At 44.0% G+C, this 17,386-nt stretch overlaps 1 protein-coding gene across 1 annotated transcript in view; it reads left to right on the top strand.

Moving 5' to 3' along the window:
* Nucleotides 1-704: 704 nt before the first annotated feature.
* Nucleotides 705-17,386, top strand: part of sdc2 (syndecan 2) — a 160,305-nt gene continuing 143,623 nt past the window's right edge. The window contains exons 1-2 of the mRNA XM_073071931.1: nt 705-857; nt 986-1,221. Of these exons, the coding sequence (XP_072928032.1) occupies nt 1,165-1,221 (57 nt within the window). The 5' untranslated portion in view covers nt 705-857; nt 986-1,164. The remainder of the gene's footprint in view (nt 858-985; nt 1,222-17,386) is intronic.

Genomic DNA, 17,386 nt, shown 5'->3' with positions numbered 1-17,386 from the left:
CCGTCATCAAAGAAAATTAGGAGCAATTGGGAAATTAATGGTCGGAACCGTGGCACAATCAAATGAAATTAGACGAAAATAGGGAATAACCGACCAGGATCGTGACAATGAGGAGGAATTTCTTTAATCAGAGAGTGGTGAATCTGTGGAATTCTTTGCCACAGGCAGCTGTGGAGACCAAATCTTTATGGCAGAGGTCGATAGATTCTCGATTGGTCAGGGCAAGAATGGATAAGGAGAGAAGGCAGGAGATTGGGGCTGAGAGGGAAATGGATCAGCCATGATGAAATGGTGGAGCAGACTCGATGGGCCAAATGGCCTAATTCTGCTCCCATGTCTAATGGTAGAACACAAAAAGCCTTATAATAAAGCAGGCAACACACACACACACACACACACACACACACACACACACACACACACACACACACACACACACACACACACACACACACACACACACACACACACACACACACACACACACACACACACACACCCCTCAGCAAGCCAGGTAGCATCTATGGAAGAGTATAGTCGATGTTTCGGGCGAGACCCTTTTCGGACAGGAAAAGAGGGGGGAGATGCCAGACAGGACCAGATCTTGTCAATGGTGTTTATCTGTGATGCAGCTGCGATAAGTTTCTGTGCACACGTGTACTCTTGCGTCCATGTATGATAATGTGGACGTTGGAAACCCGCTGGCCCGGCCTCACCGCGACCTGCAGACTGCGCTGCCGAGCCGCCGTCAATCACGGGCTGCCCTCCCCAAAGCGCTCGGCATCGTTGCGCACGCATCGGCTCCGAGTGGATCCCAGCAAAGCCCCCGGCGTGCGGCTTGCTCTGACACCGCTTAGGTAAGGGCTGTCTGTCTCTGATCATCTGTGGCGAAGGCAGCGCCCGCTTTCTGCATTCAGCTCGGCTCTCTCTCTGTTTTTCTATATAAAATGCAAAGTTCTCTTACGCGTCTGATCTGATTAATCAGGGGGAAGCTGAGATTGCGGAGAAGGGAAGAAGTCCGCGGAAGAATATTCTCCGAAGAAGGAGCCTAGGGGGTATAGAAGGAACGAGGTGGTGCGCTGTGTTAGCGGGAGGGAGGCGAGGTGAAGCCCGACAAGTCGGATCCCTGCAGCCCGAGTGGCACCGGAGAGCGGCGGCGGCACCATGAACGGCTGGATCCTACTCACGCTGGGACTCTGTACACTGACTAACGGCGAGCTGGTAAGTGGCCGGCAGAGTAAATCCCTGGATCGGACAGCAGAGGATGAGGGGAAGCGAGCGCTGGCATTTAGTGTCCACACTCACTGAAATGGTCATCTGTCTCTTACCAAATCCATTTACAATCGAATATAAACTTATTGCCCTCACTGCGTCTCCCGACTCTGCCCGTGTGTGTGCCTGGAGATTTAAGTTGTTTCTGATTTATTTTAGAAGAGGCTTTGTCCCGTCCAGGGTGGCAGCCACAGGCTGATGTGTGTTGAGAGTAAGCGGGAATGTGGCGCTCTTTAATCCCGGGCAGTTTGACCTGAGGCTGTGTGAAGGAGAAAGCGGCGCCTCATTTCCCCACCTCTGCTGCTGGCCGAGGGGGAGCTGGGCAAGTGAACGAGTTGGAGAGACGAAGGTCCGGAACTAAGAGATGCAGAGACAAGTTTCTAGTGTGTGTGTGTGTGTGTGTGTGTGTGTGTGTGTGTGTGTGTGTGTGTGTGTGTGTGTGTGTGTGTGTGTGTGTGTGTGTGTGTGTGTGTGTGTGTGTGTGTGTGTGTGTGTGTGTGTGTGTGTGTGAGTGTGTGAGTGAGTGTGTGAGTGTGTGAGTGTGTGAGTGAGTGTGTGAGTGAGTGAGTGAGTGAGTGAGTGAGTGAGTGAGTGAGACAAAACACGAACACAGGTGGGATGTTTACTTGGACTGACTATCCGAATCCTTTAGATGGCGCGGGAGGTTTTTAATATTTCTCGCTTTTGTACGTAAATCACACGGTTGGTTCATGGTGCAGGGCTGCAGATGTTTAGCACAGCAGCCAGTGGTTTCCACAGTGTCCTTATCTACTTACTGCCCCTTGAGTTCGCCACAAAGCCGTTCTAAAATTAACAAAATCAAAGTGGATTCAAGATTAAATTTTGTTTTCTTTTGTGGAAGGAGTATCTATTCCGATGACATTTATATCATATTCTTTCACAAAACTCTCTTTAGTGGCGTTACATTTCATCTGTATTTTTTAAAAATCTGGTTTGTCAATGGATTTGTCACAATGAGGAGCCAGCTCTAAGTGTTTCGCACAGCAAAGTGTTCAGAGATGAAGTAAAGGGTGTCAGAAATCACTCCGATTACTACAGTTTTTATAAGGAGTTCGGAGAGAGCGGGAGAGGGAAAAGGGGGAAAGGGAGAGATAGGGAAGGAGGGGTGAGAGAGGTGGGTGTGTGGTGAGGACGGAGGGAGAGAGAGAGAGAGTCGTGTTAACTTTCCAAGAAGTGAACTGATAGAACTCGAACAATCCCGTTGCGAACTGCTTTCCAGTCCGTTGTACATCATGGCTTGTTTTGCTGAAAGTAATGTGGTTGAACAATTGCAAAATTATCAGTACTCCAAATCAACAATCTTGGTTTTCAAAGATGAAAACGGGTTTCTAATTATGGTTTGGCTGATCATGTGTGCGAGAGACGTGTAGCAGGCGATTTGAAAATCTGCATCCCGGTTGAGACCATCAGGAGAAGGTGGAAATCTCGAAGTCCTTGGCCAGACGTTGGCTGTGGGACTCTGTCTCAGCACAGGGCGATGTTTACAATGAAGCAGACGAGACCTGGGCTGTACACAAGAACAACGCGTGCCTCTCAGGAGGAACTCGGCAGGTCAGGCAGCATTTATGGAAATGAATAAACAGTCGACGTTTCGGCCCATACCCTTCATCAAGGGCTGGAAATGAGAGGGAGAAGCCAGAATGCAGCTGGGTTTACAGACAGATCAGCCATGATCTTATTGAATGGTGGGGCAGGCTCGACGGGCCGAATGGCCTATTTCTGCTCCTATTTCTTATGTTCTTATGTAGAATCAGAATCGTCTATCGCCTCTTACAGTCCAGATGAAGGGGCTTGGGCCAAAACATTCACCCCTTCGTGGAGGCTACCTGACATCAAAGACCATAAGACAGAGGAGCACAGTGAGGCTATTCGGTCCATCGAGTCTGCTCTCCCATTCCATCATGGCTGATTTATTATGCTTTTTGACCCCTTTTTTCTGCTGTCTCCCTGTAATCCCTTCGATGCCTATCAACCTCACCTTTAAACATACCCAATGATTTGGCCTCCACAGCCAGTTGTGGCAATGGATTCACCACCCTCTGGCTAAAGAAGTTCCCTCTCATCTGTGTTCTGGTTGGATGCCCCTCCATTCCGAGGCTGTGTCCTCTGGTCCTAGACTCTCCCACCATCCTCTCTATGTCCATTCTGTCTCGGCCTTTCAATATTTGTTGTTCTAAACTACAGCGAATACAGGTCAGGGCCATCAAATGCTCCTTTTACAGCACATTAACCCTTTCATTACCAAAATTATTCTCAGGAACCTCCTCTGAACCCTCTCCAATGCCAGCACATTGTTCCATAGATAAGGGGCCTGAAATTGCTGACAATACAGTCTGACCAATGCCTTATAAAGCTTCAGGTGACAATATTTATCATCTCTGACAGAGGTTGAATACATTTGATCTGTACGACTGTTATTACTACATTGTGCATGAAGTTCTGTCTCTCGTTTGCACTTGAAATCTGCCCAGCCGTCAGTGCCTAGGACATGGGAGCAGAATTGGGCCAGCTTTGCCATTTCATCATGGCTGATCCATTTCCCTCTCAACCCCATGACCATACACTTCATAACACTGTATTCCATCTGCCACTTCCTTGCCTGTTCTCCTAAGTCCTTCTGTAGCCTCTGTGCTTCCTCAAAACTTCCTGCCCTCTGCCTATCTTCATATCATCTGCAAACTTTGTAACAAAGCCAGCACTGCATCATACAAATCATTAACATACAACATTAAAGGAGGTGCTCCCAACACCGACCCCTGTGGAACACCACTAAGCCACTGGTGGCCAACCAGAAAAGGCTTCCTTTATTCCCACTCTGCCTCCTGCCAATCAGTTACTGCTTTATCCATGCCAGAATCTTTCCTGTAATATCATGGGCTCATATTTGCTAAGCAGGGTCATATCCTACTGAACAGCCTCAAGTGTGGCACCTTGTCAAAGACCTTCTGAAAATTCAAATACAACATAAATTCATTCCACCGAGCTGCAACACTGAGCGTCACAGGAAGTCATTCCTGCCTGTGGCCATCAAACTTTACAACTCCTCCCTCAGAGTGTCAGACACCCTGAGCCAATAGGCTCGTCCTGGACTTATTTCCACTTGGCATAATTAACTTATTATTTAATTATTTATGGTTTTATATTGCTATATTTCTACACTATTCTTGGTTGGTGCGACTGTAACAAAACCCAATTTCCTCAGGATCAAGAAAGTATGTCTGTCTGTCTGTCTGAATCTCCTTTGTCCATCCTGCTTGTTATTTCTTCAAAGAATTCTAATAGATTTGTCAGGCAAGAATTTCTCTTAAGGAAAACATGCTGACTACAACCTATTTTTCCATGTGCCTCTAAGTACCCCAAAATCACATCTTTAATAATCGACTCCAACATCTTCCCAACCACTGACGTCAGGCTAAGTGGCCTATAATTTCTTTTCTTCTGGATCCCTCTTTTTTTGAAGAGTGGAGTGCCAGTTGCAAATTTCCAGCCATCTGGGACCATTCCAGAATCTAGTGATTCTGGAAACATCATTGCTAATGCCTCCACAATCTCTTCAGCCACATTGAAGAGCTGCAGTTCCAGTTTCTCACCACATTGTCATCGAGCTGTATCTCCGGAAATCACCACATTGTCATCGATCTGTATCTTCGGTTTCTCGCCACGTTGTCATCGAGCTGTATCTTCGGTTTCTCACCAAGTTGTCATCGATCTGTATCTCCAGTTTCTCACGTTGTCCGAGGATCTGTATCTTCGGTTTCTCACCACGTTGTCATCGATCTGTGTATCCGGTTTCTCACGTTGTCCGAGGATCTGTATCTTCGGTTTCTCACCACGTTGTCATCGATCTGTATCTCCGGTTTCTCACGTTGTCCGAGGATCTGTATCTTCGGTTTCTCACCAAGTTGTCATCGAGCTGTATCTCCAGTTTCTCACCACATTGTCATCGAGCTGCAGCTTGATGCACTTTACGCAGATGTGGTTATCCGGGAAACTGGAGGCCCAGAATTCCCACATCTCACACAAAGAGCAGGATACAGCCCCTGCAGTCATTCCCACTGCTCTATGTACTAACAGATGAAAATGAAGAAAAAGAAACTTGCCAGATATGAACCTTGCCCAAGTCTGTTGTTGCCGAAGCCTTCCCAGTCTAATACTGGTCCACTCACACAGTGGCCGTTCCGCTGGTCGCTGTCTTATTTTTATTTGCCCTTGTTAATGAATCACTATTTGATTGGGCTGCTGGAAAAATACTGAAAGCCTGCAACCCCTCCTGTTTTAAATCTCACTCACAGACCTGTGAGTTGCTTCCTTTTTCTTCCAATTCAATTGGGCCACCAGGGAAGCACTAAGAGCCTGTGTATGCTTAGTTACCTGGCTGATGAATCCTAAAATTCTAGGTAGGATTCCATCCTATTTGTGATATTTTATAAATGACTTGGATGAGGAAGTGGAAGGGTGGGTTAGTAACTTTGCTGATAACATTAAAGTTGGTAGAGTTGTGGATAGTGTAGGAGGTTGTTGTAGGTTACAATGGGACACTGATAAGATGCAGAGCTGGGCTGAGAAATAGCAGATGGAGTTCAACCTGGAAAAGTGTGAAGTGATTAATTTCGGAAAGTTGTATTTCAAGATGTTGAAGATTATTTAATGTCATTTCCAGTGCACAAATGTAAAGGAGATCAAAATTGTTACTGCAGATCAAATGCAGCACATAAAAAGCAATAAGATGACAAATACATTAGTAAAAGTTCACTATAAATATAGGTAGTTTAGTTAGTTTCTTAGTCAGAGCCTCACTGAGGACAATGAGATTGCAGTGCTGCTCCATTCAGTTCAGAATGACTACATTCTAAATAACGTCTGAGTTATTTGGAGTGACGTCTAAATTACAACTGAATGCAAAACAAACACCTGAACTGCAGCATCAACAGCCCTGGGGAAAGAGCTGTTTTCAGTCTGGATGTCCAGGAAGAGATGTTTCTGTGTCTCCTGCTGGATGGTTGGAGATGGTTGCCGTAGATGCTTTCCATACCTGGTAGTGTTGGTCTGTGCAGTCTTGGTGACTTGTTAAGCTTATATACTCTACACAGGACGAATGTATGTCCATAAAGCGACACTAGGCACAGGAGTGTCTGTACATAAGGTGACTGACAGGAAATGATAAAGTAGTGGTGTTTGGGGGTTTAGAGGGGAGGGTTAGTGTGATAGATAGATAGATAGATAGATAGATAGATAGATACTTTATTCATCCCCATGGGGAAATTCAACTTTTTTCCAATGTCCGATACACTTGTTGTAGCAAAACTAATTACATACAATACTTAACTCAGTAAAAAAAATATGATATGCATCTAAATCACTATCTCAAAAAGCATTAATAATAGCTTTAAAAAGTTCTTAAGTCCTGGCGGTAGAATTGTAAAGCCTAATGGCATTGGGGAGTATTGACCTCTTCATCCTGTCTGAGGAGCATTGCATCGATAGTAACCTGTCGTTGAAACTGCTTCTCTGTCTCTGGATGGTGCTATGTAGAGGATGTTCAGAGTTATCCATAATTGACCGTAGCCTACTCAGCGCCCTTCGCTCAGCTACCGATGTTAAACTCTCCAGTACTTTGCCCACGACAGAGCCCGCCTTCCTTACCAGCTTATTAAGACGTGAGGCGTCCCTCTTCTTAATGCTTCCTCCCCAACACGCCACCACAAAGAAGAGGGCGCTCTCCACAACTGACCTATAGAACATCTTCAGCATCTCACTACAGACATTGAATGACGCCAACCTTCTTAGGAAGTACATTCGACTCTGTGCCTTCCTGCACAAAGCATCTGTGTTGGCAGTGTGGAGGTGTTGATCAGCTTTACTGCTTGGGGAAAGTAACTGTTTTTTGTGTCTGGTGTGGATGTTACGTAACCTCCTCCCTGATGGCAGGGGACAAACAGTCCATGAGCAGGGTGGGGGGATTCTTCATGATGTTACTGGCCCTTTTCCAGCACAGAATACAATCATGCTTCTTAACAGTCTGGAGGAACATAGATCTTAGGCTCCACTTCCATAGATCCCTCAAAACTGATGTGCAAGCTGAAAATCAGCTTAAGAAGTGATATGATGTGTTCTAAAGTGCTGTGTTTCATGTTCTATGTTCTAAAATTTGGCACGTCAATGGCAGGGGGTGGGAGGGGTGACCCTACTGGAGGCTTTAACTGTCTCGTCTTTGTGTTTATGACATTTTATTCACCATTTAGAGAAGCCATCTGTGTGTAGAATGGAGCTGAATGTTTCTAGTTTGAATCCTGTTATCCTTGTGTGCAAGGCAGTATCTCTCAAAGTATATCTAGCTGGGAAAACTGGCAGTGAGTGCAATCGCTTTACACTGCTGTTGGAGGTTCAATTCCCACCGCTGTCTGTAAGGACTTTGTACGGTCTGGTCTCCCTGTGACCCTGTCAGTTTCCTCCGGGTGCTCTGGATTTCTCCAGCACTCCGGATTAGGGTCAGTGAGTTGTGAGCACACTGGGAACACGGCAATGATTCTGAGCTGATTTGATCTTTTGCAAACAACATATTTCATTGTATGTTTTAATGTTTCGGGATTCGTGTGATGATCCACACCAGGGGTGTGTGAAAAGACCTACTTTTTAATCAGTGCAGTGATGAAGATTTTGGAGTCAGAGTTTTGCAGCAGTTTTTCTGACTTGAGGAGTGAGTGACCAGTTGGCAAGCGGCATTGCGTAAAAAGAGCGACCGTTCAGTCAGGTCTGCGTTCAGGATTTAAAAGACAGAGCTTCGAGCCAGTTCTCTCTGAGTTGGACAATCCACACCAGGGGTGAGTGAAAAGGACTACATTTTATTCAGGGCAGTGATCGAGATTTCTAAAGAGGAACTTCATGGCAGTTATCCTGATTTGAGGAGCAACCAATCAGCAAGAGGGATTCATTAGAAAGGGCCAATAAGAATAATTCAGGTTGAAGTGGAGCAGCCATTCATTTGGAGTGTGCTGGGCTGTAGAGTGGCTCGGCTCATCAGGCTTGCCTGAGGTAGATTGTCTTGTAAGTTACTCCCTCCTCTTCGTGTTCTTCTTTCTTCATTCCTCATCTGTAGTGAGAATGGCTCCAGGGGCAGTGTTTTGTACTGTGCATGGGGTGTGGGAAGTTTGGGAGACCTCCAGTCTCCCGGAGAAATACATCTGCACCGGATGCACTGAGCTGCAGCTTGATGACCTTTGACTCATACGGGAGAATGAAGAGGTGATGAGAGCTGCAGGGAGGTACTCACCCATAGGTTGCAGGAGACAGGTAACTGGGTGACTGTCAGGAGAAGGAGGGGAAATGTACAGTCATTGCAGAGTACACTTGTGGTCATTCCCTCAATAATAAGTATGCAACTTCAGATATTGTTGAGGTGGATGAGCCACAGTGACCGGGTCTCTGGCACTGAGTCTGGTGCTGTGACTCAGAAGAACAGAGGCGAAGAGGATTGCAGGATTGACAGGAGATTCCTTAGTTAGAGGAACAGAGATGAGGTTCTGTGGGCATCAGACAGACATCCAGATGATATCGTGTCTTCTTGGAGCCAGGATCAGGGTTGTCTCATATCGAGTCCATGGCATTCTCAAGGACAAGGGTGAGCAGCCAGAAGTCTTGGTACATATAGGCACCAATGACATAGGTAGACAAGGTGAAGAGGTCCTGAGGAGAGATTTTAGGGAGCTAGGTAGAAAATTGAAAGACAAGACCTCCAGGGTAGTAATCTCTGGGTTGCTGCCTGTGCCACACACTAGTGAGGGCAAGAACAGGATGATTTTGCAGGTGAATGCGGAGTTGGTGCAAGGGGCAAGGATCCAGATTTATGGATCACTGGATCTTTTCTGGGGAAGATATGACCTGTACAAAAGGGGCAGGGTACACCGGAAACTGAGGGGGTGCAATATCCTTATGGGCAGATCAGCTAGAACTGTTCAGGTGGATTTAAACAAATTTGGCAGGGGTTGGGAACTGTGATGATAGTGCAGAAGATGAGGTAGTTGAGTTACAAATAGAGGCAATGTGTAGTGTGACTCCTAGCACGGAGAAGCTGATGATTACAGTCAACAGGATGAGTTGCAAAGTAACAATCAGACAAAATTGAAAAGGGTGAGTACAGGACTAAAAATATTATATTTTAATGTGTGCAGTATATGGAATAAGGGTGATATACTTGTAGCACCCACTTGCAGATTGGAATGTATGACGTAGGCATCACTGAATCATGAATGAAAGAAGATTATAGCTGGGAGCTTAATGTTCAAGGATACACATTGTATTGAAAGGTCAGTCAGGTAGGCAGAGGGGGTGGTGGTGCTCAGCTGGTAAAAAGTGAAATTAAATCATTAGGAAGAGGTGACAGAGGGCTGAAGGATGTTGATTAGTTGTGGATGGAGCTAAGTCACTGCAAGGGTAAAAAGACTCTGGGGGTTGTATACAGACCCCAAAACAGTAGTAAGGATGTGGCTTACAAATTACAACAGGAGATGGAAAATGCATGTCAAAAGGGCAATGTTACGATCGTGATGGAGGATTTCAATGTGCAGGTAGATTGGGAAAATCAGTTTGGTGCTGGGTTCCTAGAGTGCCTATGAGATGGGTTTTTAGAGCAGCTCGTGCTTGAGCCCTCTAGGGGTTCAGTTTTTCTAGATTGGGTGTTGTGCAATGATTCAGAATTGATTCGAGCTTAAAGTGAAAGAACCCTTGGATGCAAGTGATCATAATATAATCAAATTCACCCTGAAACTTAAGAAGCTAAAGTCAGATGTATCAGTGTTACAGTGGGGTAATAGAATTACAGAGGCTAGAGTGGGAGTAATGGGAGCTTTTTCTGGTTTGCTGCCGGTGACTAGTGGTGTTCCACAGGGGTCTGTGTTGGGATTGATTCTTTTTATGTTTTGTCGTGATTTGGATGATAGAATTGATGGTTATGTTGCAATGTTTGCAGACATTACAAAGATAGGTGGAGGGGCAGGTAGTCGTGAGGAAGTAGAGAGGCTACAGAAGGACTTAGACAAAGAAGTGGCAGATGGAACACAATGTCAGGAAGTGTATGGTCATGCACTTCGGTAGAAGAAATGAAAGGATTGACTAGAATATAAAAGCAAGGATGTAATGTTGGGACTTTATAAAGCACTGGTGAGGCCTCACGGAGTATTGTGAGCAGTTTCAGAAAGGATGTGCTGAAACTGGAGAGGGTTTAAAGGAGGTTCATGAAAATGATTCCAGGATTTAATGGCTTATCATATGAAGACTGATGACTCTAGGCCTGAATTCACTGGAATTCAGAAGAATTAGGGTTGACCCAATTGAAATCTATTGAATTGTGAAAAGCATTGATATGGCTGTTTCCTATGGTGGGAGAGTCTAAGACCAGAGGACACAGCCTCAGAATACAGGGGCGTCCTTTTAGAATGGAGATGAGGAGGAATTTCTTCAGCCAGAGAGTCCAATTTAGTAGGAGAATGAAATCTTAAGAATGTAGAAGACAATGGTGTGTTAATGAGAGGTAGCTAAGAGATGTTTTGCTTTGAACTTGTTTGCTGTGTAACCAAAACTATGTAGTCAGCTTTGAGTTTGCTATTTGCTATGCATGTATCCAATTTAGTAGGAGAATGAAATCTTAAGAATGTAGAAGATAATGGTGTGTTAATGAGAGGTAGCTAAGAGATGTAGATTAGAACAGGATTAAGTCAATGGGTAGAAACAATAGTGGCGAATGTACTTGTGAGACGCAACTGTAGATATGCTAATGCAACTAAACCAGGAGATTGCTATAAAAAATGATATGTACAAGGATCGGTGGGAAATCAGTGACTAGCTCAATGACTGTCTCAGCTTTGATTTGCAAATTAAAGTTTAATACTTCTTGAAGAATCTTCTGCGTCTCCTGGTCGTTTGTGGGGCACGAGAAACCACAACATGAGGAGGAATTTCTTTAGCCAGAGAGTGGTGAATCTGTGGAATTCTTTGCCACAGGGAGCTGTGGAGGCCAAGTCTTTATGTATATTTAACGCAGAGTTTGATAGATTCTTGATTGGTCATGGCATGAAGAGATATGCAGAGAAGGCAGGAGATTTGGGCTGAGAGGAAAATTGGATCAGTCACGATGAAATGGCAGACAAATGGCCTAATTCAGCTCCTATATCTTATGGTCTAATCACTGTCAACTTTGAAGTCAAATCACCTCTGGTAGGTAAATATTTTATGGTTGGTAGCTCATTTCAGCCCCACCAGGTGGCACAGAGAGGCTTCTGCTTCTGCCTGTCCCCAATACTGTTTGTGTTGGGGAGGAGGAGGTAGTTTAACTGTGTGCACTGATTTAGCAACTCCTTAATTTGTAGAGCTTTGAAACCTCAGCTTTGTGTTGGTACCTGACTGCATGTACAGGTGCATCCAGTTCAAACAAGTGTTTGGTGGAATATTTTAGAAACATTTTGAATCTGAAAATGACATAAGTCACACAACTGTACAACTTTTGGCCATTTTTCATAGACCTAGAAATTAAGCTTTTGCAGCAAGATTTTGGAGTGATTGAATCCAAAATGATTGAATGAGATTTCCCTTCAATAGAATTATAAAATAATCTTTAAATTAAAGGAATTTCAATAAATTGATTCAGAATACACTCAGTGGCCACTTTATTAATTACACCAGTACATCTGCACATTAATGCAAATATCTAATCATGTGACAGCAACTCAATGTATAAAAGCATGCAGCCATGGTCAAGAGGGTCAGTTGTTGTTGAGACCAAATATCAGAGTGGGAAGGAAATGTGGTCTAAGTGACTTCAACCATGGAATGATTGCTGGTGCCAGACAGGGTGGTTTGAGTATCTCAGAAACTGCTGATCTCCTGGGATTTTCACACACACCAGTCTCTAGAGTTTACAGAGAATGGTGCAAAATATTAAAAAAACATTCAGGGAGTGGCAGTTCTGAGGGTGGAAATATCTTATTAATACGAGAGATCAGAGGAGAATGGTTAAATTGGTTCAAGGTGACGGTAACTCAAATAACCACGCATTACAACAGTGGTGTGCAGAAGAGCATCTCTGAATGCAGCATGTCAAACCTTGAAGTGGACAGGCTACAGCAGCTGAAGACCACGAACGTACAGTCAGTGTCCCGAGTACCTAATAAAGTAGCCAATATTGCAGAGGAATGATTATAAACTTATTTTCTCAGCCCCTTCCTTTGCTCCTTTATCCCACACGTTCTTTTTCATGTTTTGTTCTGTTTGGAAAATAAATTACGAAGGACTAAATTGCTGGATGTCCAGAATCGGAACGTGTGAGTCTGGTGAAATGTTACAGAACAGAAATAGGTCACTTTGCATTAATCCCGATGTAAGCCTTGTCAAACAGACTGAATTATAAAATATTATAGTATACAAGAAACAATTGAGCCTGTTTTTTTTGGAAAATGCTCTGTTTTTATTTTAAAAAATTGTTGATTCCTTTAATTTCAAAGGTAATTAAAATCTTGATAACTCTGGGTGTGTAATGACTGGAGTTTAGAAGCAAGCGCAGTCCCAGAGGTACAGTACGTTAACCCAATCATTCCTGGCATCATTCTTGTGAACCTCTTCTGGACCCCCTCCAAAAGGCTGTACATAATCTGGATCTGGATTATAACTAACGGAATGTGTTTTTCCCTTTCCCTTTCCAAATTAAAATGCTTGCATATTAATGAATTGGGAATTGAATTGACTTTATTTCTTACATCCTTCACATACACGAGGAGAGTGTTATCAAGAATGTCTTATGAGGATAGGTTGAGTGAGCTCGGTCTTTTCTCTTTGACGTGAACGAGGTTGAAAGGTGACTTGATAGAGATGTACAAGATGATATGAGGCATAGATCAAGTGGACAGTAAGAGACTTTTTCCCGGTGTGGAAATGTATAATAGCAGAGGGGCTAAATTTTAAGGTGTTAGGAAGAAAATAGAGAGGGGGATGTCAGACATCCCCCCTTAGTTACCAGTGACATTGCTCTATTTAAACTCATGGCAATGGAACCGTGCTAAAACATATTTTACAAACTCTTTGCAAATGTTTTGATCTTCCTATCATCACAGAGTGGTGAATCTGTGGAATTCGTTGCCACAGACAGCTGTGGAGGCCAAGTCATGATGTATATTTAAGGTAGAAATTGATAGATTCTTGATTAGTCAGGACAAAGGCCGATGGGACTGAGAGGAAAACTGGATCAGCCATGATGAAATGGCAGGCAGACTCAATGGGCCAAATGGCCTAATTCTACTCCTATAGCTTATGGATTTTTAACATTCATTAGCTGTTGAGGTTGACTAGAGAGAGGGAGAGGGAACCTAATTAGTCAACAGCGAGGTACTGGATTCCCTTTGCTTTTTTGTGGAAATGTGTTTTGTAGAGACATTGATGCTTGGTCTATAATCATAGAAAGTTGTGTGGGTCCTCCCATTGTGCCATGCTTGAAGTAGTGAAATTGTCGTTGCGAGGTTAACCGTGGAGTTAATTTGTTCCCAGAGGTTGGTTTTGCTACAGTTTGGGGTTAGTTTGTGAAAGGGCAGCAGTGAGTTATAATCGGAATGGGTGTTGCACTCTCCCTTTCCAAGTTAAAATTTAAGAGACTCGTAGGTAAGTACGTGGATGCTAGAAGAATGTGAGAGGGAAGGGTTCGATTGATCATGGAGTAGGCTAAAAGTTTGGTACAATGTAGTGGGCCGAAGGGCCTGTATTGTGCTGTAATGTTCTATTTCTCTGTAAGGGTCAGTTGAAGATTTTACATTTTGATCCTTTATCATAAATCTTATTCCCTCATTGCTATTTGGTTAGGATCCTGTGACGTTGCAGGTGGTGGAGGAAGGGATGCTGGTGAGGGAAGGGGATCTTGAGGTCATATTTGTGTTGTCAGAGCTTGAGGGATATAGAATCAGAATCATATTTATAATCAGACCATAAATATAGGAGCAGAACTAGTCCATTCGGCCCATTAAGTCTGTTCTACCATTCCATTAAGTCTGATCTGTTATCCCTCTTGACCCCATTCTCTTGCCTTCTCCCTGTCACCTCCTGGGACCATGCTGGATATTGATGCAAGCGACACATTTCACTGTGTCATGTGACCATCGAAACAGTGAAATGCATCATCGTTTCGCTCTTTCGATGTACTGTACATATAGAGCTGATCTCCATCTTTACTCAAAGAATTTAGAATCAGGTTGAGTTACATCTGAATGGGTGGCATGGTAGCTTGTGAGCAGATCAGGGTTCAATTCCTGCTGCTGCCCGTACATCTCCCAGTGACCATGTGGGTTTCCTCTGGGTAGTCTGGTTTCCTCCCACTTTCCAGAGACGTACAGGTTATGGTTTGTGAGCTGTGGGCCCCGGCAGGGTGGTGACACTTGTAGGCTGCCCCCAGCATGTCTTCGCTGATCTGAGTGACACAAGTGACAAGTGTTTGCATCTACATGTGACAAATAAAACTTGGCCAAGGCGGGGGCGAAGCACACGTTCACTGTATATTTCACAAAAAAATGTGCTACTGGGCTCACTTTCAAGGACTAATGTTCTCAGTATTATTTTATTTATTATTAGTTTTTAGTGTTTGCAGTTTGTTTTCATTTACACAGTCTTTGTTACTGGGTAGTTTTTCATTGATCCTATTGTATTTCTTTGTTCTACTGTGAATGCCTGCAAGAAAATGAACTCGGGGTAGTATATGGTGACATGTATGTAGTTCGATAAATTTACTTCGAACTTTTTTTAGGATCTACCCTGAAAATCAGAAGTAGAAAGATGGGCCATTTAATTGGTGATTTAAATTTGGATGACTGAAATTGTTACTGGAGACGGTGTCCTTTCTGATGCAAATGTCTGCTCTGTGGGAGCTTGTCCTTACTGCATTTCTGGTACGGGAAATGTTCTTGTTCCACTCTTAGAAGCAAGTTTAGAAGAGTCTTGAAGCTTCAGCCTGATGGTTTTCAACACGTAAATGAGGTTTTTTTGCTGGTGGTTGTATTAACTGTAAATGGTCTTTTCCTGCCTTTTAAACTGTAAATACATTTAATGCGAATGGTCTTCTACAAATCATGTTAAGATTCAAGATTTTAATGTCATTTCCAGTCACAAGTGTAAAGGAGAATGAAATAATTGTTACTCCGGATCCGATGCAGCACAAAAAACCCACAGTAAGATGAAAAACACATGATCTTACTGGCCCTTTTCCGGCACCTTCTGTATCTATGTCTTTGAGAGCGGGTAGCTGGTGCCGGAGATACACTGGGCAGTTTTGACTATCCATTGTAGTATACGCTGCAGTGCAGTTTCTGTAGCAGGCAGTGGTGCCGCTAGTTACGATGCTTGCTACCGTGCATCTGTAGAATGATGTGAGTATGGATGTGTATAGACCAGCTCTTTTCACTTCCTCAAAGAGTAGAGGCATTGGTGAGCTTTCCTGATTGTGTAGGATGTGTTCCGGGATGCGACCATGGGGAGGTTGTGTGTAAACTGCACTCCCAGGAGTTTGAAACTTCTCAGTTTCCATTGCTGTCCCACCGATGTAACGAGGGCTGTGACTGGTGCAAGTTCTGACGTCGATAACCATCTCCCTTGTCTTGTTGACATTAGCATTCAGTTTGTTAGTTCAGTGTTGAAAGTAAAGATTGGAAGGAGCTCTTTTTGGTAAATAACATCACAAACAGCCAGACTGTCTGATAGAGTCTTACACCAAAATTCAAATTGATTTTGTACATACAGAACATGTATCTCTGGTTCAGAATTTGGATTTCTTGTATGACTGTTTCCGTGCATGAGAACCCACTGTGCCTTTTGAAGTTTACAAGCAGTCTGAGAACACCACTGAACACACAACTTGTGAAGTGCTGGGCTTTGTATTTGCAGTTTGTATACCTGTGCTATTTTTCTTTGTCCTACTGTGAATGCCTGCAAGAAAATGGGTGCCACGGTAGCACAGCGGTCAGCACGATGCTATCGGAGTTTGGAGATCAGTTATGGCGCCATCTGTAATGAGTTTGAAGGTCCTCCCTGCAACTGCGTGGGTTTCCTATGGGTGCTCCGTCCCCCCACAGTCCAAAGACGTATTGGTTAGGAGGGTAATGGGTCATTGTAAATTGCCCTGTGATTAGATTAGGCTAGGGTTGAAACAGCTGTGTTGTTGGGCTGGGTGGCTTGTTGGACTGGGAGGGTCTGTTAACACTGAATCTAAGAGAAGTTCTGGTGACATATATGTATGATTTAGTTTGAACTTTGCAGATAGTAGGTGGAGGGGCAGGTAGTGTTGAGGAAGCAGGGTGACTGCAGAAGGACTTGGACAGATTGTGAGAAAGGGCAAAGAAGTGGCAGATGGAATATAACGTAGGGAAGTGCATGGTCACGCATTTGGCGGAAAGAATAAAGGTGGAGATTATTTTCTAAATGAGGCAAGAATTTGGACATCAGAGGTGCAAAGTGACTTGGGAGTCCTCGTGCAGGATTCCCTAAAAGTTAACTTAAAGATGAGCTTTATTTATCACAAGTACATTGAAAGATTCACTCAGATGCACTGTTCACATCGACTGTCAACGGAGTCTGAGGATGTGCTGGGGCAGCTTCTGGCACCAACACAGCATACGAACAACCTACTAAGCTCTACATCTTTGGAATGTGGGGGGAAACCATGGCACCCAGAGGACATCCACATGGTCGTGGGGGGGACGTAGAAACTCCTTACAGACAGCGGTGGGAATTAAACCCTGGCACTGTGATAGTGTTATGCTGACCACTGATCGCAGTGCCTGTGAACGGAGAGCATGACGTTTCAGGTCAGAATCAGAGTCCGGTCTAACATCACCGTGGTGAAATCTGTGGTTTTGCTGCGGCAGTACATTGATAATACAAACTATGAAATCGTAATAAGAAGTATATAATGAAATTAACTTTGCACTGCAAAGAGAGTGCAAAAGAGGAATAAAACCTAGTGAGGTCATGTCAGAAATCCCTCAAATCTGTGGGGATAACTTCACTCACTTCCAAGGAGGCTCCATCTCCTGTTCTTGTTATTTATTGCTATTTACTATGAGGTTTTATTTCT

Source organism: Hemitrygon akajei, chromosome 1 (genome assembly GCF_048418815.1).
Source record: "Hemitrygon akajei chromosome 1, sHemAka1.3, whole genome shotgun sequence".
Lineage (NCBI taxonomy): Eukaryota > Metazoa > Chordata > Chondrichthyes > Myliobatiformes > Dasyatidae > Hemitrygon > Hemitrygon akajei.
This window is presented reverse-complemented; position numbering and strand designations above follow the sequence as displayed.